This window comes from Corapipo altera, unplaced genomic scaffold (assembly GCF_003945725.1).
Source record: "Corapipo altera isolate COAL_440 unplaced genomic scaffold, ASM394572v1 2b, whole genome shotgun sequence".
In the NCBI taxonomy this organism is placed as follows: domain Eukaryota; kingdom Metazoa; phylum Chordata; class Aves; order Passeriformes; family Pipridae; genus Corapipo; species Corapipo altera.
Window position 1 is genome coordinate 17,197,847 of NW_020884874.1, and position 27,118 is coordinate 17,224,964.

Genomic DNA, 27,118 nt, shown 5'->3' on the forward strand with positions numbered 1-27,118 from the left:
GCTGGTTAATTGTACATAGAATGGTGGCACAAGCATCTGTAACTCTTTAATGGCAGGCAACATAAATAAGTGATGCATAGAGGTGAGACAAAGGAGGAAATGCCGTGTGGCAAACAGGGTCTGAGAAGATGCTGCAGTAGTGTGAAACACTGTGGGATAGCAAAAAGACAAGATGGTGCAAGGTATGAAAGAGCTGACAAGGATGCAAGACTGGCACTGCTACTGAGCTTGAGAAAAAGATGATAAATGTAGGTCGAGGCACAGTGGTGAAGAACCCTTCAGAGGCAGAGGAGCTTTCAGACTTTTTTCACGCCCTGCTTTACAGGGTGCCACAATCTTCCTTTTATGTTGTGGTTTTCACATCTTAGGCTGAGAAGGTCCTCGCTGTATAACCAGCCTCAGCTTTCCTGTTCCTGATTTACCATGGAAAACAACTTATCAAACCTATGAACTAAATACTTGTCACTACATGTTCATTACAGGGATATTTCTTTTACTGTACACCAAACAAGCAGACTACAGAATACTTCTCATACATCTACTCATGAGGGAAAATGTCACAGAAAAACACTCATTCTCCCTAAATCTCTCTCTGTTTAGTGCGTAGCTAAAGAAAAGTACTAGAAATTAGTATTAGACAGTGATGCTTGTCTGACTCTTTTCTGGTTAATGTCTTAAGAACATTAGTATTCTACTATTATTCAAAATTAAAAGGTAGAACAGTCTAGAGAGCATTAAAAATAACATATTTTTCTGTCACATATTATTATGATACTGCTTACTCTTGTTAGGTTGCATATCCTGAAAATTCGGTTTATGACATCGCAGTCCATTGAACACGACATGCATTCCACTTGGATGGGACCGTATCGCAGTATCCCTTCCTCGGGCCAGTATTGTGGGCAGCCCTGCACCAGAACAAAATGGACATAATTAAATGCTGTAAGTTACACCTTGAGCATTGTCTTATTCCACTGCAGACCTTCAGTGAACAACTAGTGTTGATTAGTTTCTGTAAAGCAGAGAATAACTGTAAAATCACTGCACTCCTCTACATTTTCATCATGTAGTGAATGCAGAGTGATTAAAGCACACAATGGTACATGGAAAATTCAAGCTCCAAACTAACCTGTGCTAAGTCGACTTCATTTAACATCACAAGAGAAGTACAGCCATAGTCATACACTAATCTCCAGAAATCTTTCACAGTGTTTGGTAAAGGATGTTGTGTGACAATAAAAGCTGCTGGCTGCCTGTAGCTCTGTAAAGGCAAATAATTTTATTAGTACCTGTAGGGGAAGTACTTAACTTCTACTGAAACACTGCAACAGAAAAAACCCATAAAAATAGAACAAAATTGTAACATCAACTACACCAGATTTCACCAAAGATGTTAAAGTTAAAAATACATTATCATTTCCAGTAAGAACAAAGAGGTTGACTCTGCTCAGGTCTGCCTTCTGCTCGGTTACAGACCAAGCACTGTTTTCTCAGTTCAGATATGCTCTGGGTGGGCACTGATGGTGCTTTTCAGGGCTCTGCTGAACTGAGGCTCAGGCAACTCTGCTCCAGGCACTGTGTCCAGGAGACCAAGCAGGAAACCTTCACCCCACGGTTACAGGGAGGGGTGCAGAGGTCTCAGAAAGTCACCCTATCCACAGCAGGCTATAGGTGAACTCCGTGACTGAACCAGGGACTAAGCTCAATCCCAAACTCTGTTTCACAGTGCACACCCACAGGGTCACCCACAGAACCACTTTCAGGATTACTGGGGCCCATTTCCAGCAGAAAGCGTAAGTTAAACAGCAAAGTACTATTTCCTGTCATGACCGCAGGTTCCATTTTCTGTATGCTGTGTTATACACAACTGCAAATAGGGATTTCCAGCTTTGCACAGAATTAACTGAGACACAACTAACAGTTGAGGGGCTCATTTGATGATGTACATTAATTACAAGCATCAAGCAGAAGAAGAGAGATCAGAAGTCTTTTGCAGGCAATTCGCAACCAAGCATGGAAAAGTTCTGCAGTGAAGGAATACAGATATGAGGTAGTAAGGAAGCACTAAGAAGTTGATCCGAGAAATGGAATAAGGTGGTGAATGTTCTTGGAGGTGGATGGGATTTTAAGTCATCAGTTTGAAAAAGAAGTTGCTGGGACTACTGTATGCAACACAGAGAGCCCCATGTTTAGCACCAGTGCTGGTACCAAAAGCAGTCTGGCTCTTTTTTTACTGAATTAAGTAAATTAACTTAAGAGAAAGACCTAGTACCATAGATAAACCACTTCCAGTATGGAAGCTTACTTGTTTGAAGATTGATATAAGGGATCTTCATGTGCAATATACTGACATACCCTCCAATAACTTGTTATTATTGTACTGTAACTTGTCTTTATGATCAGTACTTGTTTGACAAGAGAGTAAGGAGGCTGCCAGTTTTTTTAATCTAAATTTTTCCTATCCTTTTCTAATGCAGGAATCATGTTGGGATAGTAGCAGTTTGTGTCTTCCTTCCTAGATCTGCCCAGGGGGAACACAGGAACAACCAATTTTGATTCTTCCCCTGTATTTTTAAGAAATAAAACATGCCCTAGCTGATGTTTTCCTATCCCTCTTCCCCATAATTTCTAGTCTTTCTTGAGATAAGAGAAAGATAAGGGGAAAGTTTCCGTTTCTATTTTGCTATTGAAAGTCCCCTTTCCTTGTCCAGGAGTAATTCCCCCCTGTGAATAAATCAGTCTTAAAAATTTCTGCCTTTCTTTACTTGCCTCTGATTTCTGATCCATTAATACATTGCTTGGTTCTTGTCCCTGCTGCCACATACTGTTGCACACTCAGAGTCCTCTTGCCACCCACGGCCTGTGTTGCCTTCCTTTCACCCCAGACTACACTCCTCTGTGCAGCTGTGTTGGTTGGTCCATAGTCCATCAATTTTATCCAGGTACTGAATGTAATTTTAACTGCAATTCTAAACAATTTTGATTGCTACCAAAATTCTGCTCACTGCTTTTATTCATCCATTGACTCAGTCACCCAGTGACTCCCTAATACATTGGTCTTACACACGCTACTCCTCTAATCTTTTTGGCACAATAGCTAATTCTGAGATTTGGCACTGCATTTTGCTATCAGTTCAAATGTTTCCTGCACTAGCTCAGGCAGAACTCAAAGATGGCTACATCATTCAGTGCTAATGATTTCTGCTGCTATTTGCTATTTTATTCCAGCATCTCTCCTTGACATGGCAGTTTCTGACACCACTTTATTTTTAAGGAATGTGAGGTGCCCCTGGAAATCAGGCCACTTGTTTAAGTATTTACCGTAAAGGTAGCTTTAGGGGTCTATTGTTGGAAATGCTAATGGGAGGCACAAGCAGGTATCTGGCAGCATGTGTGATGAACTGATCTATCGATTAGATCTGTATAAGCAGGTTCAACTCCGTTTTTCCTATTAATTCACATTTTCCCCTGACAAGTACTTCTGTCACTCAAAGTTAAACTTTAAAGAGTTGAAACTCAAAATATGAACAACAAAACCCCCAACTCTATACCCAAACATGACAAAGAAACAATTTTTTTCTTCCTCTGTCACTCCTGCCTCAATATAGAAAGCTTTTTTTATGAAATAGTGATAGTAACCTCATGCTCAGACAGGTTATCTGACAAACAGCAGATTTTTGAGATCCTGCTGAGATTTGAGATTTGGACATCTAGAGACTTGAGCTCTATATAATGCTGTTAAAAAGGTGAGATTTCCAGTGGGTCCCACAAAGATGCAAAAGGTTAAAGATAACAAACCTTCTGAACAAACAACACAAGCTAGTGGGGCTTCTTACCCATTCCCCCCCAAACTCCTTCATTAGGACTATTTTACTGGGCACTGCAGTAACAAAGAATTACCCTTTCTTAAACCAGCAAGTGCTCTCTCTTATATTACAGAGCTTTTCATGACAAACTATGTAGACAAAGAAGATAGTATCTTACGTCCATAAGAGCTGCATTGATGTAGTTGCTGCTGTCCCCATCAATAGTAATTAAGAAAGGCAGACATCTGTCAGGTGGCAGCATATCCATGAAGCGGTTCTTGTCGTGGTTCCTTGGCAAGCAGGCTATGCTGCAGTCCTCTGCTTGCAGGCGAGGGGTCACAGAATTCAGGGTCTAAGGGAAAGAGGATGCTTGCTTTAGTGCGCTGAATCAACACAAAATGGACTCAAGATTCCGCAAGTTTTAAGGTAAAATATTGCAATATGAGAAAACGTGAGGCGCTAGTGAGAAGACATTAGCAAATATGAGCTCCTATCCATTTGTTGGACATACTGGTGCTTTTCAAGGGAGGTTAAGCTGCGGGTATGAAAGGCACTCCACATACCACTGAACACATTCCGCATGACAGCATATTTTCCGAAAGGAATAAAAAATCAAGATCCTTTGGAGCCCTAAAGAGCTATTCCTTAGCTGTGCAAATGCAAGCCAAAACTCTCTGTTGGTTCCTACTCACTGCTCATTATTCCAGACAGATATTTCTAAGCTATTTTATTAAAGAAAGGATATTCCATATTTAAAACAACTTTGCAAAGCACATAAATGTGGGTGCTTTATTTTGTGTACAAAAGCTAGAGACCAAATGCTATTAAAGTTATTTGAAAAGCCTTTTCATTGAAGTAAATTAAATGTATCTAGAGGTAAAAAAATTGTTGTTGCATCAAGAGTTAGTAGGAACTGTGAATACCTGAAACTCATCTTTGAGATGTGAAGAGTTTGTCTGAGAGTCAATTCTAATCATATCAAAATAAGCAGCTTTGAATTCACAGACAGGAATGGCAGTTTCTCCACACAGACAAGCTTCTAGAATGGCATCATGAATAAAGATGTACTGCTCCTATCAAATCAGGAAAAGAAACAAAAATTATAGCCATTTAAAAACAACAGATCTTTTCTTCTTTTAGGATAAACAGATGTACTGCACACTGTAAAACTCATCAAGGTAGTGTCCATCAATACATTAAATAATGTTTTAATACAAACACAGTCTTGTTCTTATTGGGGTGCAGTTAACAAGGACATTTTCTTTATGACCAATTTAAATTCAGTAAAATTTAACGAAGCAGGGACAGCAATTTATTTAACATGAGGTTTTTAGTTTTCTTGCAGTGCTTATGGGTTTCTGTGCATATGCCAATGACTTGTTGGCAATACTAATTTTTTTAATAGGTTTCAGACTTCTGATAATAACAGAAAGAGTAAATTGCTTCAAGCACTACTAGTGTGATTAGCCAGTATTTGGCACACCGCACTCTCCTCATGCATGTGCAAGCTAGTACCCCAATTGCCTCATAGCCAGCTCTAGGCCAGTAATAAACTCAAGTGTGTTCCAACAAAAGCACCATTTCTTCCCATTTTTTTCCGACTTGCCTTGAGATAGCCTGAGTCCTAGATAACTGCACTACTATTTCAATTAAGTCTTCTGTCAATTTTTACACAATGTCCATTATATTTACTCACCCCTAGAGTAATAGATGCAAACCATGTCTAAAACTGTGCCAGCCTCACCTAGTTACTGTACATACAAATGAGGTTCTAACAGCACAGACTTTAATATGTGTCTGTAGAAACAGCACATGTCCAGGGACCATGGTCATATTCTGTCTCTACAGCCTTTGCTGCCTTACCCGCACAGGTATAGAGCTATTGGCATCACTGTTGCCTATATAACAAGAACTTCCTGCAATTACAGGTGTATTTTTCTATGTCAGTATGAACCTCTGAGAGAAGGTGAGAGGCAAAAAGGAGAGAAAGAGAAAGGAATAATAATAGAGGTGTTAATTCACATGCAGACTCAGGTGGGATAGTTGAAGCAGTCAGACTGAAACACTACACCCCAGGCATTTCCCAAAAGTTAATGGCCCTGTAGTAGGACTAGCTAACCATGAACATTTATTTGTTGGAATAAAAACTGCACCAAATTACACTGATATGCCTTGCTGCCAACTGCAGAGATTTCCATGTGGTCACAGATGAAATAACTTCTCAGGTAGATGTCCCTATGGAGAGAAATGGCAAACCACTTCAGGTCGCCTGTCTTAATATAAACCAATAACCTATGTTTCCGTGGAAGCTCAATGGTACTCCGGTGGCAGAATGGGAACTGCTAGAGCTTCATTACTAAGGCAATGGTTTTTAATGTGAAGCTGCTGAAGACATGTTGAAAAACCAAAAGGGTAAAAAATGGTAAAAGCTTGGCAGCAAGGTTAATAAAGCAAACAAAAACAGAGTTGAAAAGGGAGAGAGAAATAGACATAAAGTGCAACAGCCAATTTATGGATAAAGTGATTGGAGATAGTCTAAAACCAGTGGCAACCTGCTGAAATTCCACCTGTGGATTCCTGGAATTGCTGATACCAGAGCTGGGGAGAGATGTCCCAGACAGGTCTTACGTAGCGTCTTCCCTAAAAATAATCCTCCTTGTTTTCCTTTTGTTACCCAGTGAGGTGGGCACTTGTTTGTGTGAAGACTAAAAGAGTTGTCATGTTTGTTGCACCACCCTCGTTCTGGGCACTGTTAACACTGAGCAATGCTCCCTGATGGAGATAAACCCTCAAGAAGGCCACTGCCTGCTCTTTTCAGAGCCACAGTGAAATTCTGACGTAGTCTGTTTCAAAAGGCTTTGAAGGAGAACTGCCATACCTCAGTCTGTACCATGTTGATGCGACGAGACCGTAAAGCTTTGACACAGTTGTAGATATCCACAACACCTTCTCTTTCTGCCATATCTAACATGATATCGATCACAATATAACAACCTGTCCGTCCAGCACCAGCACTAAAAAGAACCAGTAAATACTGTTAGGAATATCCCCTGAAAAACATCTACAAACTTTAAAACCATTACTGAGGGCATTTTTATAATGACATTCAGTTCTGTCATCACAAACACTATCTAATTTTTATCTTCTCATCCTAATGTCCTTTAAATCTTTTGATGTGTCCAAAACAACCTTTTTCCACCAGATTTGAGTCACTAAGTAACAGCAAAAAAAAAAAAAAAAAAAGAACCTCCTTTTATCATCCAGATCAATACTGAATTATTAAAATCTATAAAGGCCAAGCAACTTTATGTACAAAATGTAATTAAACATTTGATGAAAATGTTTAAGAAAATCGCACATCTGCTGAAAATAAATTCTATCTGCCAAAGGACTGTGTCCCAACAACAAAACCTTGCAAAACCTGCACAGGAAAAACAACGTTCTGTATTTGTTGCCATTAACCTCATTCCATCTTCCTTCATCTAGTTGCTTACTTTGATTTAAATTAATAATCTGTTCAGACATTATATGCAACACCAAACTATCAGAGCAGATATATCTACACTCATTCTCGAATGCTGTCACAAAATTGTTGTAGGCTACCTAAAATGATAGCCTAAAGTATTATATGATTTAGGTGGTGCAGATGTTGCAGGAAAAAGAAATTCTCTGGCTATTGCTTTTAGGAAAAGTGTACTAGAATTGGGTTATTTCCAGACATTGCTTTAGACAGCCAAATCCTACTGCAGTGTGAATTAGGCAATTCAAAAATGGAACAACAAACTCAAAACAATTCGACATGATGAATGCTCCAGAATAGACTACTGTAAATAATCATATACATGTTTGTGTAAAAAAAATCAATCTTGCCTCTTCTGTACACACCTGCAATGGACAACAATAGGCCCTGCACTAGGAGGGTTAGATAATTTGACTCTCCGTATAAAGGAAAGCAGGCCCGTGGCATTGTAAGGAACTCCATGATCTGGCCAGCCAGTGAAATGAAACTGTTTAACTTCACGGATTTCATTGTAGCCCCTCTGAAAAAGGCAAAAAAACAAAGGTTATGAAATTCAAAGTATTTCATAGACTAGATTTTATCTGACTCAAATAATGATCACACATACTGATAGAATCTAGATGCAGTTTTCATCCTTTAACTGTTTAAAGCAAAGACCCACAGGAAGTTTACAGATGTTACTGGGTTTTTTTTTAATTTTGAAGTTTGTAATTTTTACTTTCAACATTAAGCATGCTAGTTTTGCTGCATTAGATTTTTTTTTTGTTTGTTATAGACTTAGATGCATTTTATATTGATTTTCAGAAGTTTTGCTAATTAAGTCAATGGTCTGATACCTTTAAAGGCAAGTAAAATGATTCACCATAAGACCACAACTGTGTCACATATATTGCACTTCACAGAGTTTGCCCTTTGATTGAGATTGACTCAGCGGCAGTCAAAACAGAGTGAATAGAGGTGAAGAGCAGGCATGACTCATAACCTGGTACTTGAGCTTAGCTCAGAAGCATGGCTATGGAGAGGAGGTGACTATCAGAGAGGGGAGGGCAGAAGTTGACGTTTCTGGGGAAATTCAAAGTCCCACAGTGAGATACATGTCTGGATAGTGCTGATGCAATGCAAAACTCCCATGGTGAGGTAAGGGTGCCTATACTGTGGGCCTGCTAACGAGCCAGAGGGATTTGGTATTCTACAGGAATACATGTTAGCATAGCCTCTTTCATCCTCCTTGCTACCAGGGAACAGTATTTTGCTGAGCGCTTTCAAAATGTGCTCACTGCTCACCCTTCCCAAAGTGAATGTCCTGACGACGTACTCCGCAAGGGGCTCCATCTCTACACAGGTCACTTTGAAGTCCCCATAAACTTCTGTGTCATCAGGCCAGTACTTGTAACACTTGACCTAAATACAAAATGGGTGTGCATTTTACACCAATGGAAAAGAAAAGCTTGAGGATAAATGTCACCACATTTATTTCCAAAATGACCATGCACTCATGTGGCTTGTCATGGCTAACGACTGTTAAGTTAAGCACTAGCTACAAGGAGTTTCCACTGCTTTACACAGCTGTACTTAGATGCCAAATTCACTTTTAAATGAGCATTTGTGGTTTTTTTAGTGCTGAGCTATGGAATACATTTCCACTTAGGTTAAACTCGGATGTATTTTGTATCCATAATCAAACTGTTGCAAGTAATCCCAGATACTTTATAGAACTCCCTGAGGGATGTGTTACTGCTGAACTATAAATAATTTGCTGATTTCTAGCCACTGATATTGAAGCTCACTTCCTCACTAGTCCACTTACTCTCCTCATTTGAGTGATAATATGCAAATCTATATTGCTGTAATATGAATTTTTGATTTAGACAATTTTTCACTACTCATGAAAACAACATGGCAAACACCTTCAGAAGTAATTTTTATGCAATGCCATAATGGCAGCAATGTCTGGACTCTTGCCCCTTCTCCTCTCAGGATGCAGGATCATCCTTCACAAGACCCTTCTACATTCTACTGATAGTGTGTCTTGTCAGCAGGTTGTTTTTTAAGCTTGCAGCATTAAAAATAAAACAAAACCCAAAACTTACTCTCCCAACTTCCACTAAATTTGTGACCATCACAACACAAGCCGATTGCTCCTGCCATATCATTCTCCAAAAGTCATATACAGTCTCATGAACTGGACCTGTAAGAAAAATATCCAGATAATATTCTGCAAAAAAATAATAGTCAAAGCAAGTGCTAAAAATAAAATCCAGTGGTTTTCAGAGCTGATGTACATGAGCACACTTGTTCAGAGATGAAAGCTTTGCAAAAACCACATCATCGTAACACTGTGACAGTTTCCAGACTATATTGTTTTTTCTAACCAATGCTGAATCTTCTCAATTTAACTGAATTACCACTTGAAAGAAATTAATAGCAGGTGTTTTGTGTACCAAAATGCCAGAAGTTGCTTGAAAACTACAAGGACACAGCAATGTGTGGCTACATCTTCTATAGTTACACTTTCAGATTTGTTTTCCATTTGTTCTATACAATGTGTTGAGAGTCAGTTTCTTCAGGTGCTCATCAAGGAGATGCCCATGCCAGAGTGAAGAGTCAGGCAGGAGGGCTGCTGGTACAGATACTGTGCACTTACCATCCGGATGCTGGCAAAGCTCAGAAACACAAGTAGGTGCTGAGTCGTAAACTTCCCACTGCAGTGTATATAAACTAACTTAACTACTTTTCTGTGAGGCAGATGAAGAGCACTAATTTAAGCTTTGCCTCCTGCTCTGCTGCAGAGACATGCTGAGTGACAGAGGCTTTTACACTGATACAATAACCTTAGAAACAGCTTCCTGACCATCCAGCAGTACTATAAATATTACTGTATATAACACGCATAGAATCATAGCATTATTTAGGTTGGAAAAGGCCTTTAAGATCATTGAGTCCAACTGCAAACCTAGCACTGCTGAGCACACCACTAAACCTAAGTGCCACATTTGAAGACTAAAACATATTCCTTCATGTTAGATCAAAGGCTGCACACAAAAACAGCAATAAATTTTTGTCTCCTTTACACACTATTATGTGCAATGATTTACATAGTAAAACAAAAATAAAATGCAAATGTAGACTTACACAAAAATTAAAAAACGTGGACAGAACTTTGAACATCCTGCTTTAAAACAAGTCTTTATTTTTTCTTTCCTGTGTGCAGCTACAATCAACCAAGGGCACAAATAACAGGATATTTCCAGACAGATATCTGATTATACTTAGAGATCAAATAATGGCACACCTAAATCTAATTATTTTTACTTTAATTCATATCCTCTGATATTTCAGTGCAATCTTAGACTAATCTATTTGTTTTTCCTCATTGTGTGGAAAAACATTGTGTTTTATCAGAAACACAAAATTAATAATTTCCATAAAATTTCAGTTTTTTTCTCTAACCCCTCTTTTTATTAGTAGGGTGTTACATGACAAAGATTTCCCTCACTCCTTCCTATAAAGAGGCTTTGTCCTCTGGACTTACTTTACCCAGATTTTCTCAGACAGAGTTTAATTTATCATTACTATCTTCACTGCATCCTGGACTAAAACCTAGACAATAAAATGATACACTGTAATATGGAAAGAAAAATGCCTCAAGGCAGGTTGAAATGTTCACTTCTGTCCACATCTCTTTTCTCTATTCATCTTCATAATTGGAAATCATGGTAGTAGCTTCTGACTTTATCATCTGAATTTATCACTAAAAGATTTGCTCAATAGCTAATTAACATGATAAATTTGTGCAATTTTTGAATTTATTCACATTCTACCTGAACAAAATAACCTATGTTATTTTACCATAACACAAGATGATAACTCACAATACTACGTATGCTTTATTTCCATCTACTCCCATTTTACCAAAACACTTTAGGACACTACAGAGAACACTTGTTTGATTTGATTAAAGCTGGCAGATCCTTACCTTGGGTTGCAATGTAGTGACTTGGTCTCTGATATCCCTAAAACAGCAATATAAGTTGGTTTGAGTACCATATTACTAACAGAGAGTGGAAAATAAAAGCCTTAACTCTAGACAACATTTTCAGAACAAACCAATATTTAAGAGCAGCATGAAGCTCAAAATCTAAAAAAACAATTAATATTGAAAAGGTTCGAATGACAACAGATAAAATGAAAATAAGAACATCTGACTTGAACAGACATTGTAGTGTACCGGGAAGGAGTACTCTAGATGGGTCCCCTGTGCCTAAAAATTAGTTATCTATTGACATTATTTCCCCAGCCGAATACATTGGGCCATTTACTTAAAATTTATGAAAAATTCTTTGCCACCATATTATCTCAGTAGTTGATCTGTGTTCCCAACTTAGCCAATATGAAAAAATATACACCTTTTTTCTTCTTCTAGAGAGAGAACCTTTGTAAGGCACAGAGGTATATACCCCAGCTCTAACTAATGGGGACAGAGCTGGACACTGATGTGAGCACTGTATCGAGGTCTTACTGCAGTGAAATGTTTTGCTTGACTGCACAAAGTGTGCATCAATTATAGTGGGCATGATACACACAAGTATATACACATACTTACATATCTATATATAGATAGATATTGATATATATAGATATGTAGATGGGTAACCCTACACAACTAAGCTTTTCCAGGTAGCTGGGTCTATGGGTCTAGACCCAGTACTATATAGCACTAATTGCCCACATAAAAACTACAAGACAAAGAGGTGCTGCTCTTAAGGAAATAATTCACAGTACATTTTGACCAGTGCCAGTTAGGCACTTAGCTACAAAGAGGAAGGAGAGTTCAGTATTGTTGGTGAGAAGACAATACAGAATTTCATGATGTGCAAATGTTAATAACTCCAATTTTTCTCTAGGTTACAGTTTTATTAGGCCACTCGCTTGAAGCACTGCATTACAGAGGAGCATAAGCCCTTGGATTCCTGGTATTGACAAGATACTGCTAAACTGAAGGACTTCAACAAACCCAAGGAGGTTTTATTCTTTTCCACAGACTGCTTCATTATCCTGTTTAGAGAGAGAATACCTTCCTCTGGGGCTTATGAAAAAACTTCTGAGTATCTTACTCTCGGCTTCATAAGAGAACAAGATCGCATCAAATGACTAAAAAATTTTTCCTGGAGTTCTTAATATCAAGCCCCAGTTTCAAATTATGAAAGTGGAACCTGGGCTACACTGGTTTACATTCAGTAATGCTTTCCAGAAGAAGATAAAAGTGCCACTTAAAAATTGCCAAATACCAGTTTTAACTTGTAGCTTTCTTGTCTGGCTCTAATGAGATTCAATTCACTCCTAAATCAGAAAAACAATATTCTCAAGGAACTGGAATTATTACAAATCTGGGAGAGTTTTCTTGTTTAAGGCCCCAGGCAAAATATCATGGGCCTATCACTTCACAGAGACTGCCTTGTTAAAATATCCAAATAAAAAGACATATATACAGAGAGAGAGCTAAATCTTTATATCCTGGAAATTCAAGGGCTCTTAAATAATTTATCAACTAACAGTGGTCAGGAAAAACTGCTAAGGTTCAATTATAAAGAAAAGTAATCAAACTCCACGTATTTGAAAAACATTTGTACTAGTTACTCCACTACCTTTCAAATTACTTTGGAATTACTTTGAATACAACATCTTGTTTATTCCTACGGTGTTAATTAGAGAAAAGTTATATGTTGTTAATCAAAGCATCTGGCAAAATTTGTACCACTTTTTTTTAATTTTTAAATTTATAATTTAATTTGTATTCTGATTAAAGTATGGAATTTTGAACTTTAGAGGTTTTCTGTAGAAGTGAGGAAATTTCTACTACATTAAAATATTTATAAAAAATGTGTTGGTGCATATACTTTGTAATACCTAAATTAGCACATTAAGATAAATGACACCTAAATATTGTTTGTCTAAACCGTTGTTAAAAACAAACAACTCCCCCTCCAAAACCCAATCTAACCCACAAATGTTATAATCCCTCCCTTTTTGCCAAACATACATTATGGCTACTCCACAGGCACATTTTCAGACAATTACAGTACAGCATACTATCTAGTTTCTCACATATAAATGGGAAGGGAAAAAGAAAAGCTAGTGGTGCAAATCATCACTAAAAAATGAGAACAGCAAGTTCTCTTTAACAGATAGGCTCACCTGACTTATCTAACATCCAATAATATGCTAAAAGGCATAATTATGCTAAAAGGTTAAATTATCTTTTCAAAACAGGTACAAAAAATATTCACACAAAAAAGAAATTTTTTAAAGGAACAGATGAGGTAAATCAGATGAGGCATGCATAGTTATCAACTGATAAAAATAGAAGAGGAAAGTAATTAATAACAATATCTATATTAAATATTTACAATAGGATGCTGTTATTCACATATAGTGGTACTTACATCCCTGTACAGCCAAATCTACAGCCCAAACCAAAGTCAGATGTGAAAGAAAGCACAACAATGTCAGTGAGTACTAGGACGTAGAACAAGGAAAGTGTACATTTGTTCTTAATAAAAGAAAGCTTTCAATAAATTTGTAGGCATAGCATGCAATAATTTCACATAGAGAAGCTGGCAAATTGAGAGGGAGAAAGCTGTGCATTCCACTCACATCTATGTAGTTGGCATTAATGTAATCTGAAGATGGATCATCTTCAACAGGTTGCAAAATCACCCTGGAGTGGTCATCTGTAAAAACCAAGTGGTTACGGAGCCTTTTTGAAGTGTGATTTTTTAAAGTAAGATACTAACGGTAAGTCATCTAGAAAACCAAAATCAGCTGGCATAAGCACCTCACAATTTACAATCTTTAAATATGAAGTGTTCATACAGAATTACAAAGAACCATTTTGTTCGAGGTCTCCAATTATTTCAAAAAACATTCACTTAATTTCATTAAGTGTAGCTGAAAGGTGTTGGCACTGTTACACGTGGTTAAAAAGACACAAAGAAAACCGGTTACTTGCTCTAAGTCCCTTTCAATATCAGCTCCACTGGTGGCAATCTAGAAAACCAAAAATGCTGATTACTGTTTCCTCACTTCCAACCCAAGCCTGCTCAAGTTCATATCGAGACATTAATGAAGTCAAAACATGGGGGTTAGCAATGCACTTGGTATTCAATGCAGAGGTAACTCTACCCATTCAGACAGTTCTCTGGCACCTTGATTCCTGTGTGTTCAATAGCACTGGTAAAACAATACAAATTGCAAATAAACAGAATTAACATCCAAATGAGTGCTAGCTTGTTGCTGATATATGCTTACCACTGCTTGCACAACGGAGATGCAAATGCGAAATTCAGCCTGAGTTATAAAAGGAAGAAAGTTGAACTGTGAAGGACAAAAAAAAAAAGCTGAAAAAGGCACTGTCCTGCTTCTCAGTTGAGGGTATTAAACAGCTATGCCACTGGAGATTTGTAAAGGAAGAGAGAACACAGCATGGGTAACACACGAGTAGAGCTATCGCTCAAACCAAGGACACCGATACTCACATGCTATAATGTTTCCATAGCGGTTCTTTGTTCTGTTTTGATCCTTCTTAGCGACATCCCAAGAAGCTGACTGCCCCTCAAAGAAACTCTATAAATAAAAATGTTCCGAAAGAAAACATTCTGACCATTAATTTGTCTCCAGAAATAACAGCTTAAAAGAACTGCTCTACCATTAAGTAAGCTCAGTTTGGCTTGTCTGCCCTGGTCACCCAGGTGGTATCATGGTATATAAATATAGCTAGAGAAGAAGGAAGGCTCCCTCTGACTGCTATGAGTAAATGGGCAAGTCACTGAGGAACTCCAGAGGGATTCCAAATCCTGGAATTGTGGAAGGCTAAGCTTGCTTATCCATACTTGCTATGGAGTAATGACAGCAAACTGAGAACGCACAGGGAAACTGATCACTCTTCTTACAAGACACCATAATATACAGCCTGTTTACTCCAGCATTACATCGCTGTCCACATCTTACTTAGTAAAATGGCTTTTCTTTCTACAGAGGCATCAGGAAATCTCCTCTGCCATTGTTCATTGTTCATGTTGCTTTTCCTCATATGCCTCCCTCTAGCAACTAGCAAAATTGTTCTACATTTTTGAGCTCTTAAAGAGTTTGATCTCTCAGTAGGACAGAAGCAGCTTTTATTTCTCCTTGGCTTTTTCTTCATTGCTCGTAGATATTTTACACCAGTTGCAGGTCTATGCTATTCCTTCCTTCCAGATGTTCTCTTATCCTGATCTGGGTAAGTTATCTCCAGAAAATACACAGTAGCCATGGAAACAGAACTTTAATGCACAGTCAGAAGCCCAAGGCAGGGAATAGATGTTGTGTATAGTAACAGAAGAAGTGGCAAGTAGGAAAACACCTGATGTGGCATCAGGGACCACCCTCCCCCCAACAGTGGCTTACACTTGGCCTTAGCCCTGAAGTTAGGTAGAGCATAATGAAGTATATTTAAGTAAAAGAGAGGAAAAGAGAATAATATTCTTTTAAAAACCAGATATTTATTTATTCCAGTTCTTATGTTACAGTAGAGACAGCTGCAGAAAGGAGAGAAGGTTGAAAACTGTGTCAGAAGAGATTACTTACTCAGAGAAAACTCATTTTAAACCTAGCTGCATTGTGAGTAACCTTGGCAGTACCATTCCCATCTTTACTGTGTCCTGCCTGATGTTCTAATCCCAAAGAATCACAACAGATTCAGAGATCAGAAGTGAAATTAATCTGTACTCATCTTCTACCGCCAGTGCTGGGAATTTTTTGCTTCCATTTTAACATTAAAGTTGTAAGTAGACATTCTCAGGCAGGTTTAATTAGAACTTCAAGACATTACTATCCTTGGCATGTCTTTACTGCTTCTTGGTTGGACTAAAGTCCCAGTTTTGCTCTACTGAGATGCTGTAATAAATCATAAAAGTGCTTCCAGTCAATGTTTCTTGTGAAACCAGCCAGGTTAAAATCTTTACTTTAACCTAATCCAGGAGATCTGCACTGAAGATAGCTCACATAACTAATTACAACATTTCCACTAAAGAGCAGCAACAAAAGAGTGGCAACTTCTTACAATACGTCAAAAAGATTCAGGACATGTCTTCTTATACCCTAAGGAACACACAGGGTTTTTCTACCAGTCAGTGGTAAAGGTTAAAACTATTGGACTCCATTCACTATTTCACTTTTGGTTACATATATAGGAATCTTATGTCTGTTTATCTGTTTTTCACTTAAACCCATGACATTTAGTCCATCCTTTTGCAATACAATGCAAACAAAAGGCTGCCCATTTCAAAGGGAATTTTCCTAGCAAAGCCCCACCACTGAAGATCTCACCTCATACTCCTCTTTAAATCCATAGCTGTCAGAGGTCTTCATTAGATTAATATGCTGCAGGAGATCAGCCACCCTGATAGCAGGGTGCAGCTGCCCAGTCTGGTATGGGGATTCTGTGCCTTCGCAGAGGTAACGAGGGACATCCAGGAGTCGGCTGGACTCTGCTGTCGCACTGTGGTTTTCATCTGTATTCACAAGAAATCAATGCATTAGGTACCTGCAGAGCAATAACAGCTGCTGCTATACATATCAATATCTATTTTCAACCTCTTCCTTCAGAAACATATCTAATTTCTGAGAACGCAAAGCACTTACTCTCCAGCACATAAATACTGCGAAGTACATAAAAGAATTTAACAGTGAACTCACATGAAAGTCTGCAGTCCTTCATCCCACAATAAAGATGTCTAAAGGGCATTTTATTTGAAGTTACAAAACTTTATGACATTAATGTACTTGGGAACTCCAGACTCTATCACCCAAAGTAACTTTTTAATGGATAATATGTATCAAGAGCAATACTCCACCCTAAACAATAAATTAGAATAATTCTATAGTGGTATCAGCACATAATTTGTCTAAAACCAACAAACAGTTGAGATCCCAGTTAAAAAAAAAGCAATTATGCCACGATTCAGAACACCACCTCCACTTAGGAAGACGAATCAGCACTTCAGAGTGGTCATTTTAACTCAGGTCTTTTAGCAGAGAAATGAAACTGTTGAGCGTTTTGATTTCATCCACAATTTTTGCTCTGTATAAACAAAGAAGTTTCTTCTAATTGCTCTATGCTACACTAATCTTCATATCAAAACCAAACATCAAAGATGCACGAGGTGATCGCATTTTGTCAATCCCTTTTGTGAAATAGTTATTTTATTTAAATTAGCAATCATCAGATCAAATGAATTTGCAGAGGAAGAAAAATTCAGATTTAAACCTTTTTGAAAAACAGCTACTGAAACGAGAAGTGGGTAGCTGACACCTCCTAAACTTCTTTGAAATCTGTTTACCATTTTCCTTGCAAAGGATCCAGATTAGAAGGCAAAACACTCTAGGAAAAAAAAATGAACGCCTCAAGGATTGTATTTTCTACAGTAGTGCCAAAATGCAAACCCTGTTAATGCCTTCTGAAATGAAATCTCCTAAGAAACCTGATTTTTTGAACTGTCACAGAAGTTGCTAATTTCAGTACATTTATGCCTCACTAACCTGCTTAATAATGTGAGTGACATGCAGCAGTCACTTTTTATTGCAGTGTTACCCCTATTAAATCGCACACATTTCAAACCACCTCAGGATTAGCAGTTCTCCCCGTTCCTTGCAGTATACTTACCAGTAATAGGCACTTTAACCCATTGAAGCAGCAAAAAACAATGAGTGAACAGAACATAAGAAATTTATTTCAGGACTATAATAGAAAATGACTAAAAGAAAGTGACGTTAAAAGTTGTTAAAGCTTCACAATAGGTAACAATGAAAGCCATTTAAAAAATATAAGGGCCACATTATTATGCCATCACTGTAATGATAGGGACTTGAGAAAAGCAAAATTGTCATACTAACTTAGTGCTAACGTACACAGAATGGAGAGTACATTAATAACCTATACATGAAGAAAAAGAAATCTAGTATAGCTACAAAGTAATAAAAGTTTCATATAAAAGAACATGTTCTATGATTTAGAAAATTTTGCTCATCTCTAAAAAAAAGCAGAAGTAAACTGTTTTGTGACACAGGGCCAAGTAAGGGTTCTATGGAGTAGGCCAAATGATCCAGTTCCAAAGGAACAAGTTTACAGGTACCCAGCCTCTTTTACATGGAGTGTCCAAAAGCTTGTACACTTCCCTCCCACTATTTCAGTCCACTCGATGAAAAATATTATCTCTTTTAACTTTCATTGTTTTGCTTATACCAGGAGACCATCGTGCCCAGAATAGCATTACCACTAGATGGAAATGGAGACACGAACTATTAAACTCTTCTTCAGTTAGTTCCTTGCCCTTGCTGTTCACAATTGTCTGTATCTGTGTCTGCCACAGCAGAAAATACCCTGACAGTATGGGTATTTTCTTATATGAGTGGTAAGGTACCACAAGCATTTCACAAGCATGGGATCAGATTTCAAAGTTATCTTGATTATTTGGGAGACAATGAGAAAATCAACAAGGTGAATTGAATGGTGAATGCAACACACTATGTGTGTATTGGAAAGGGAAGTCAAATATAAAACTACAGAATGGAGCAAGGGACTGGTTAATGATAACTGTGATTTTAACAGGTAACTCAATGCAAGTCCGCAACATGAGCACAATAAAAACGAGAAAATGCAGTTCGGATAGCAGGAAAAATGCAAGAGGGATATGGGGGTACCTATACCACTCAGCTCAGCACTGAGACTTCTACGAACTGTACCTGATTTGGGGCACTGCAATTTAAAATTCAACCTATGAGTTGGAAAGCGTTGAGAGGAAAATAATGACAATAAATTTAGAAAACATCAGCTACAAGATGATGAGTGAAAGAACTGGGTTTAACTCAACTATAAGAGAGACAATCGAGGACATATGAGCCTTTCAATGGGAAAAAGACTGTTTCGAAAGGACAGAAGCATGAGTCCTATGAGTCCCTCAAAAGGAAATGGCTCAATCCACAGCAATGATTAGCCTAGTTAGGAAATACTAGGGGTAAGTATTAATAATACTTAGTAGTAGCACTCAGTTAGTAGTAATTAATACCCAGAAAATTGAGCTTTGGATCCCAAATTTTACTAACATGAATCTGAATTTTAGTTTTACTTAAGAGGAGTGAGGCACTGGAACACGCCACTGCAAGAGCAAAATTCTGTTCACTCCAAATGTTTAAAACACAATGAGGCAATCAATTGCCAGAAAGAGTCTATATTTTATGTATAATGTCCCATCTCAAAACACAGGAGGGATTAAATTGCCCACAGGCTCCTTTAAGTGCTACTTCTAGGAATCTAATTTTCAACTTGTTTATATTCACGCTCATTTCCTGATATTTGTCTTTTAGCCGAAAATAACCTCAGCAACTGACTGAAACTCAGTACTGCACATTGTGTTTATCCAACCAAGAACTTGGGTACAAATTATACTTTTCACTTTGTATTTAAAAAAAAAAATCAAAAAAAAATCAGTGACTCTAAAACCTGCATTCAGTGTTAGATTCAGCGGACATAAGCAGTCTGGACATTCCAACATATGTTCTTCTTTCTGAAGTAAGTAAAAAGCTGAAAAATTTACTAGCTAATGTCAACTGAAATGTGTAATTAATATAGGTATACAGAAGTATTTGTTCAGAACATACACAGAAAGCTGTTGTTTCTTCTTGGATATTCTGGAATTTTCTCTTTTCTATGTTTCTTATTCTTGTTACTTAGAAAATTGAACTTTTGGTGGTAATAATGCTAATATGGACCTGAATTTTATTTTTAAGGCTTTCTTAATAGAGCTCTAGTTTCACATGTCAGTTTATCGGAACTCAGTTTCAAAGCTCTGGGAAAAAAAATTTTAGTATTTTCCATTTACCTATTTCCTCATTTACTCTTCAGTTAGCAGTGACTAAGAATAAAATCTTAATGAGAACATAAAATAATTTCCATTCTAAAACTGTTGCCAGTTTAATTCTGAATTGATGAACTGAGTGTAGAGTTATTTTCTGAAAACAGGATAATTTTACATAAAACAAGCTGTTTCAACGTTCAACCATGCAAGGAGACAAAACTCATGCAGGAATGGATAATGAAGGACTGGGGTCCTCACCTAACACAGCTGTCGGCACAAGTGGATCATTGGGCACTGTAGAAAAACAAAGCCCATGAAGAAACACATTACCCTCAATTTGTGTATTTTTAAGAGTAAAAACAATGTACTTCAGAGTATAAGCAACTGATAACTAAACCCCATTAATTTTATTACAAGAGAAAAACAAAATGAATATGCAGTTCCAGAAAGCATCCTGAATAAAAGAGGAATGAAAGCCAGCGATTTTGGACTTCAGAAATGTAATAATAAGGGTAAAGAGATTCTTAGCGAAATGAAAAAAAGAAGACATTACATGCAATTTAGTTTTTGAAAGGGCTCCTCCTTCACTATTGTTCTTTCACTTCACAATAAAGGTTCACTTTCATAGAACTGCTTCTTTCCTTTTAAACCCATTCTCTCATATAATACTTCAATAGCTCATCTCAAAATAAAATGGTATTTCTATAAAATCTTCCAGGTAATTAAAAAGAATTTCATACATTTTTACAGTTAATAGCTTTTTTAATGTGCAATACCAAAGATACTGCTCTTAATGAGTATAGGAAAACCACAGATACACCAATACAGATATCTGAATAAAATTCATAGAATTTCATTATCACAACTAGAACCACGCACTAGACAAATGTGCTGTTTTGGACAGAAATGGTGGAATCCAGGATTTGGTTTTGTTCCAACTTGGAACACAAAATTAGAATATCAACTTCTCTGTGACAAAATTAAGCTCCAGTTCTCAAGCAATCTGCCTAAATGTTTGTCACATAGCAGGAAACCCTGAAAGCTTGGAAGACTTGTCTCAGCACAGACAATGGTCAGGAGAAATGAATCCTCCAACACAGAAAAAAATCACATACCTAGGATGCTAGAAACCAGCAATGCCCAACTTTTTTGCCAACCAACCAGGATGGCTGTGGTGGCTGGAGCTCATGGGCTCTTGGCATTGCATCACTCCATCTGGAAGGTTGCCTGAGTGCCTGGCAGTCCCAGCTCACTAATAGCCATGTAAATTCCTGATGAATTCTTCGCCTGGGATCCACCATCAAAGCCCATATCAAACTGTCTCTGCTCTTCCTGCCTCCACGAATTTCAATGCCAATAAGACATCAAACTTTGGAGATTTTTCAAACTGTTCCAGCCAAAACTGTGTAGAAAAACTACCAGGCTGATACTAAACTCCCATTTATAATTGGTTATGGGACACTTAAAATGTTAGCACTTTGCAGTTTGGTAAGCTTCAATAAATCCAGCAATAAACCCTCCTCCAAAATTCCATTTCCCTTACAACAACCAGAAAAGAACTTAAGAGTCTTAAGGGATGTATTTTGTTCATGCATGGTAAGCAGTATGGGAGGCAAGAGAAAAGAGATGCAGTGCTATTCCCAAAAGATTCCAATTCAGAAGCAGCTCAGGCTGCTCACATCTGTTTAAAGCCAAGCCACAAGTCCATGGAGCTGTGAGGAGGTCAGGTTCCCACCAGCTCCATGACAGAATTGCGTCCCCTTGGAAACTTATACACTATTTTGATATATTCAGAGTCTGCCAGTGGAGGATCTCGCTTTTGTGAAAGGCATAGTGTAGATGCTGGGAGGCAAGAGTGCTGGACAGTGGTAGCCATAACCTAGACACTTAGCAGACACCCAAACTGCCAGACAGTTGGCAAGTCTACAAAAAATGAATACAAATATAGAAAAAATTTGCAGATATATTAACAAGCTTGTTCGTAAACTTCACAAACAACAATGAAAATTGTCAATGTTTCCTTCTGTTATAATGTTCTTACTGCCAAAAAACCAATAGAAATTAATTTGGACCTCATATTATTACTCTATACATGGTTTACAGAGTAATATTTAACATGTTGCCGTTAAATACCTTCATGAGGAAAAACTCAGCTTCAGATTTTAACTGAGATATTCTAGAAGTAGAATATTTTCCCTAAAACAAAAATCGTTGCATAGTGAAAGTACTTGCAGATATTTAATTAAATAATTGACCACATAACACTAAGGATAACATATAGACTGCCTTATTCAACCTTTGGTTTTAGCAGTGTTCCTGGAAAACCTGGAGCTTAAAACCATTTTTCTTATAAATTAGAATTGTTTTCTGTGTTTCTATATTCACCTACGCTACACAGAAGATATCACTGTCTACTTACATCTGGGGCTGAAGTTATGTGAGTCCATAAATGTGATTGAAAGGGGGTCCTCTGCATGCAGAGTGCTCTGGTCAGCGTAACTCCTATCCATTGCATTCACCATGTGGGTCATCTCCTGGCGGGTTGTTCCCATGGCATCCTTGCGCTTCTTTGCAAGTTTGCTGCCCAGCCAAGAAAAAAAACGCAAACGACCTTAATATTTGATGAACGTTGATGTCTACAGTAATCATTATCTATAATCCTGAATGACTCAAAAGTTTGGCTGATTTCCTTGTGTACAACTTTTTCAGCATGTAATTGATAAACTATGCACCCTGCTATGAAACAGTGACGATCATATCTTTTCTGTACACACACAAATGCTGTAATGGAAATGCTTACTTCTGTACCCTGGTAATATTTTTTTTTCCTGTGGAGTAATTACACTAATATAAACAAATTAGAGAATATAATTACATTTTAACTGAAATGACAAATAAGAAGCATCTGTGCATGCAGTTTTATCAACCATCTCTGTTTAAATATCTGTTTTGATTTCATAAATGGATAATTCATTCCCCTTGCCTGCCTTGTTGGGAAAAAAATCATTTAACATTCTAAATTACTTTGTTAGTAAAAAACCCAATGAAATAACAAAAGAAACATAATTATTCAATATACATTATTATTACCTTTTATGTTAAAGGTTGTTCTGCCCATTCAGTATACAAGATACAACATGACAGCACATTTTATTACTGATACTGAACTTTGGTTCTTTGAAGAACAAAACCACCCTCATCATTCTACTTTTTCAGTTTGGGAACATCACAATTTTGACATTAACAGTCTTACACTCTGAATGTATCACAGTTAAAGAGCAACCTAATCTGTACAACTAGACCCCTCAAATTAACAGCCAATGCCCTTAAAGTGCACACCTCAGAAATATCTCTCAATTCTTCCCTTTTGATAAAGAACTGGGAGTGATTTGCACTGTCTCCAGAAGTCAAAAGGAAGCAAATAATATATTTTAATTATAACTTAAAGCCTACTACACCTAAAGCATGTATCTCAAGTAGCAAGGAGCATGCAGACTAGCATGAAGTGCACCTTGGTTCTGCAGGAACCAGTAACTTAAATTAGACTATTCTGAAATCTCCCTGTTTTCATCTGAAGCTGTGACTGCAATATAATAGATAGCCAACCTGCTTATTTGGATAAATCTGACACCACATGGGAGAGATACAATCATCACATAAGGTACTGAGTTCTTGAAAATGTATATTTCACACACAGCTTAGCTTCCTAAGTTTCTTCTGCACAGAATATCATGAAACACCCTGTTAATTGTTTAGACAGTGTTTATCTTACATTTCTCTTGACTTAAGAGAATTGCTTGCTCTTCCTCTATTCTCTGCCAACTTTTAATATTCCATGCACATTCTCACACCAAACAAGAATTATATTAGATATTTATTACATATCAGAAGATTAGATATTATGAAGAAATTCTTTACTATAAGGTTGATGAGACAGTGGCACACATTGCCCAGAGAGGCTGTGGACTTCACCTCCCTGAATGTTTTCAAGGCCAGGCTGGATGGGGCTCTGAGTAACCTGGTCTGGTGGAAGGCATCCCTGGTAGGGGTATTGGAACTCGATGATCTCTAGGGTCCCTTCCAACGCAAACCATTCCATGACTCTATGAAGAATATTAGTGTAAACTAACCACCTTTTTACTTGTTAAGTCTTGGGAACATCCACCAGAGAGGACCTACACTTCTCTCTAGGGCAAGAAGTACTTCATGCTTGCGCTTATTTAAGAAAATGTTACTTAGTTAACCGTCTTGGTTCATGACGAGGGAATATAATGTAGAATATGGATGGACAAAGCTCTCCTGCAAACAATATTCTTCCACCAATCAGACTCATCTCATTTTGTCACACTTACCCCCCACCCCTTCTTTTCCCCATTTACAGATGGAGTAGTTGGAAAATTGCTACGCGTTAACACTCTCACTACAAAAATCCAAAGGTGTTCTCTAAACCCATCATTTTTTCATCAAACTCTTGTGGTGTACATGGGAGTTCTGTATCAGTTGTTCAGTGAAAAATAAAAAATCTGTTAAATGTCCCCCATAAAATGCTTTATTTTATAAAATTACTCCACACCTTCCTATTAACTTAAGAGAAGCTGACTTAAATTATATTCTGGTTGAAAAATGAAGACCATAAGAACTTCCAAATTTGAAACTGCTTGAGTTTTATAATTCTTTCAAAATACTATCAAAGCTTTCTCAAAACTAGCGTTTCTAGTTCAAACTGTGTTTTTTAAGTTTCAAAGCCTTTCAAATAGTCTCTATACACTGAAGATCACCTTTTTCTAATGTCACCTCAGAAATGGAACAAAAAGACTATTACATCTCATCTCTCAGCGACACTAAGCTTTTCTTTGAAGCATCACTTTGTAACAAAACCTGCTAGCTATGATAAATAAATCAACGGCTATTATGGTTTTCATGTTATTAGCTTATTACAGTAGCTACTTTCTAATTCTTATGCTCTTCTTCAACGCCTAAAATGGCCTATTGTGTTGCAGCACTGCAACTGCTTCCCAAAACTGCTGGGAAATGGGAGGACAGCTTTATTGTTCAACAGCTCCTGGTGCCCTTGGAGTTTGATGACTTCTTTTGCCTTTCATTTCCCTTTTTGTCCTTCCCTCACTCAGCTAAAGGCACATGAAATCTGTACTTCATGACAGTTAAGCAAATCATTAGGTTAAAGAACTTGAGGTTGACAGAAAGTGTAAATGATTCTCATTATCTGCTAAAGGATCCAGTTGGATCCTGCATAGGTTGGATGGGAAAAGTGCTTCATCATAGGATGAAACTGCGTGGATAATTATCTTGAGTTGAAGCAATTGTTATTTAACAAGGAAATTATAATTTGTCACAATAAACCAGAGAATGGTAGCTGGTTAAACCACTTTAGCTTTTTTTAAAATTATTATAATTTTAAAGTTTGTTTAAAGAAGTCAATTAATCTGCTTAAAATTGTGGAAGAGTGCCACTATTGGATACCACCAGTTCATCAAAGCACTTGAATGCATTCTTAGAACCCCTCTGAATTCAACGGCTTTATACATTTATTTAAAATGAAGAATGCATGTAACTGCTTTGCTCAATCACAGACAAAACCATTGCAGTCCTCACAAAAACTCATATGGTAAATACGTATAGAAAAAGTCAATTTTGCTTCAATGAAGTACAGCTTTATACAAACCAATGTCAAAAATAAGATCCACACTTTAAAATATGTTTGCAAATCACCTCAAAAGTGATAGATGTAGATCATGACCTATTTATAAAGGTTTGGCATCTCCCTACAACCTGCATAGGAAAAGTGGTGAACAAGATCACTGCTGAACTGATACGCCGAGAAAGTAGAATTTGTGATTTACAAGCACAGTTCTCTGGCTAGGAAATGGGAAAGGAAGTTTTTTCCTTAGTGTGACGTGTTGCTGTGAATCATAACGCAAATTAAATTATGATTACAATAAACTAAAATAGTATTGGGAAAAACTGTAGAAGAAAACTATAGTCTCAATATACAGTCAGAAATACAATATCCCTTTAAAAAAAACCAAACAGAGTAAGAATGACAGGAACAATGATACAAGCAATTTTTCAAGCCTGAGAACAATGAAAGGTAACTATCAAAAAAACTTAAAAAAAAATTATAGAGACTGTTTTTATTTTTTAAAAAGGGATACTGCATCTTTAAAACACGTAAAATAGTAAGTCACCCGTATTCTACTTACAGATAGTAGGAGTAAGAATAGTAGCTCCTCCTGGCAAGCAAATCACAGACAGTGGAAAAAGAGAAGCAATGGTGAATGAAAAGCATGACTCTGTCACATTCAATAAAGCAGAGAAATGTGCGTTTAAAAAAAAAAAAATTGAAAAATTCATGTTTCTTTGGTTAGCATTTCAACTTGCTCATGCACAAACTAGTCTTACTTTGCCATGCAATTAAAGAAAAAAAAACAACAAAAAATCCACTAGCATATAAAAATGATTTTTTAGAGAGATCATTTGAGAAAATTACATGCTGAGACTTCACTTATTGCCAAAAATTTGAAAATTAAATGGATTGTGTAATTTCAACATGCAGTTCAGCATAATATAATGATTACCGCCTAGATGTCATGACAAATGAACAGCTGTGTACAAATCTTGTGCAGTAGATATGCTTTTTACTTTTCAGTCAGAAAAAATAAAGGTTCCATTAATAAATACATTTAATCAGAAAACAATTTCATGTAATTCATTTTAACATCTTTATCAGTACACAGGTGTATATATATATGTTTGTATGCGTACTATGTGTAGCTATATGAGTACACACATTTTAAAGAATGCACGTTTACAACAGACATGTGTATACTGACATATATACCACACATTTCCTGAATGCAAACATATGCTTTCTATTTTAAAAT

The 27,118-nt window shown here is 37.2% G+C and overlaps 1 protein-coding gene across 15 annotated transcripts in view; it reads right to left on the bottom strand.

Annotated features, from left to right (window-relative positions):
• The window catches only part of PTPRK (protein tyrosine phosphatase, receptor type K), a 393,103-nt gene that overhangs the window by 7,402 nt on the left and 358,583 nt on the right, over positions 1–27,118 (bottom strand). For 2 of the 15 annotated variants that reach the window (XM_027633141.1, XM_027633130.1), the window contains exons 15-30: positions 22,636–22,796; positions 20,475–20,510; positions 18,026–18,037; positions 16,690–16,874; positions 14,862–14,949; positions 13,981–14,057; positions 13,770–13,787; positions 11,303–11,339; positions 9,417–9,514; positions 8,611–8,727; positions 7,692–7,846; positions 6,685–6,820; positions 4,730–4,879; positions 3,985–4,158; positions 1,130–1,261; positions 783–908 (exon numbers count right to left, since the gene is read on the bottom strand). In XM_027633141.1, coding sequence (XP_027488942.1) covers positions 783–908; positions 1,130–1,261; positions 3,985–4,158; positions 4,730–4,879; positions 6,685–6,820; positions 7,692–7,846; positions 8,611–8,727; positions 9,417–9,514; positions 11,303–11,339; positions 13,770–13,787; positions 13,981–14,057; positions 14,862–14,949; positions 16,690–16,874; positions 18,026–18,037; positions 20,475–20,510; positions 22,636–22,796 — 1,702 coding nt within the window. Of the gene's footprint in view, positions 1–782; positions 909–1,129; positions 1,262–3,984; positions 4,159–4,729; positions 4,880–6,684; positions 6,821–7,691; positions 7,847–8,610; positions 8,728–9,416; positions 9,515–11,302; positions 11,340–13,769; positions 13,788–13,980; positions 14,058–14,861; positions 14,950–16,689; positions 16,875–18,025; positions 18,038–20,474; positions 20,511–22,635; positions 22,806–26,437; positions 26,468–27,118 lie in introns of all 15 variants that reach the window. The other 13 variants (XM_027633123.1, XM_027633116.1, XM_027633178.1 and 10 more) reach the window with 10 other exon arrangements.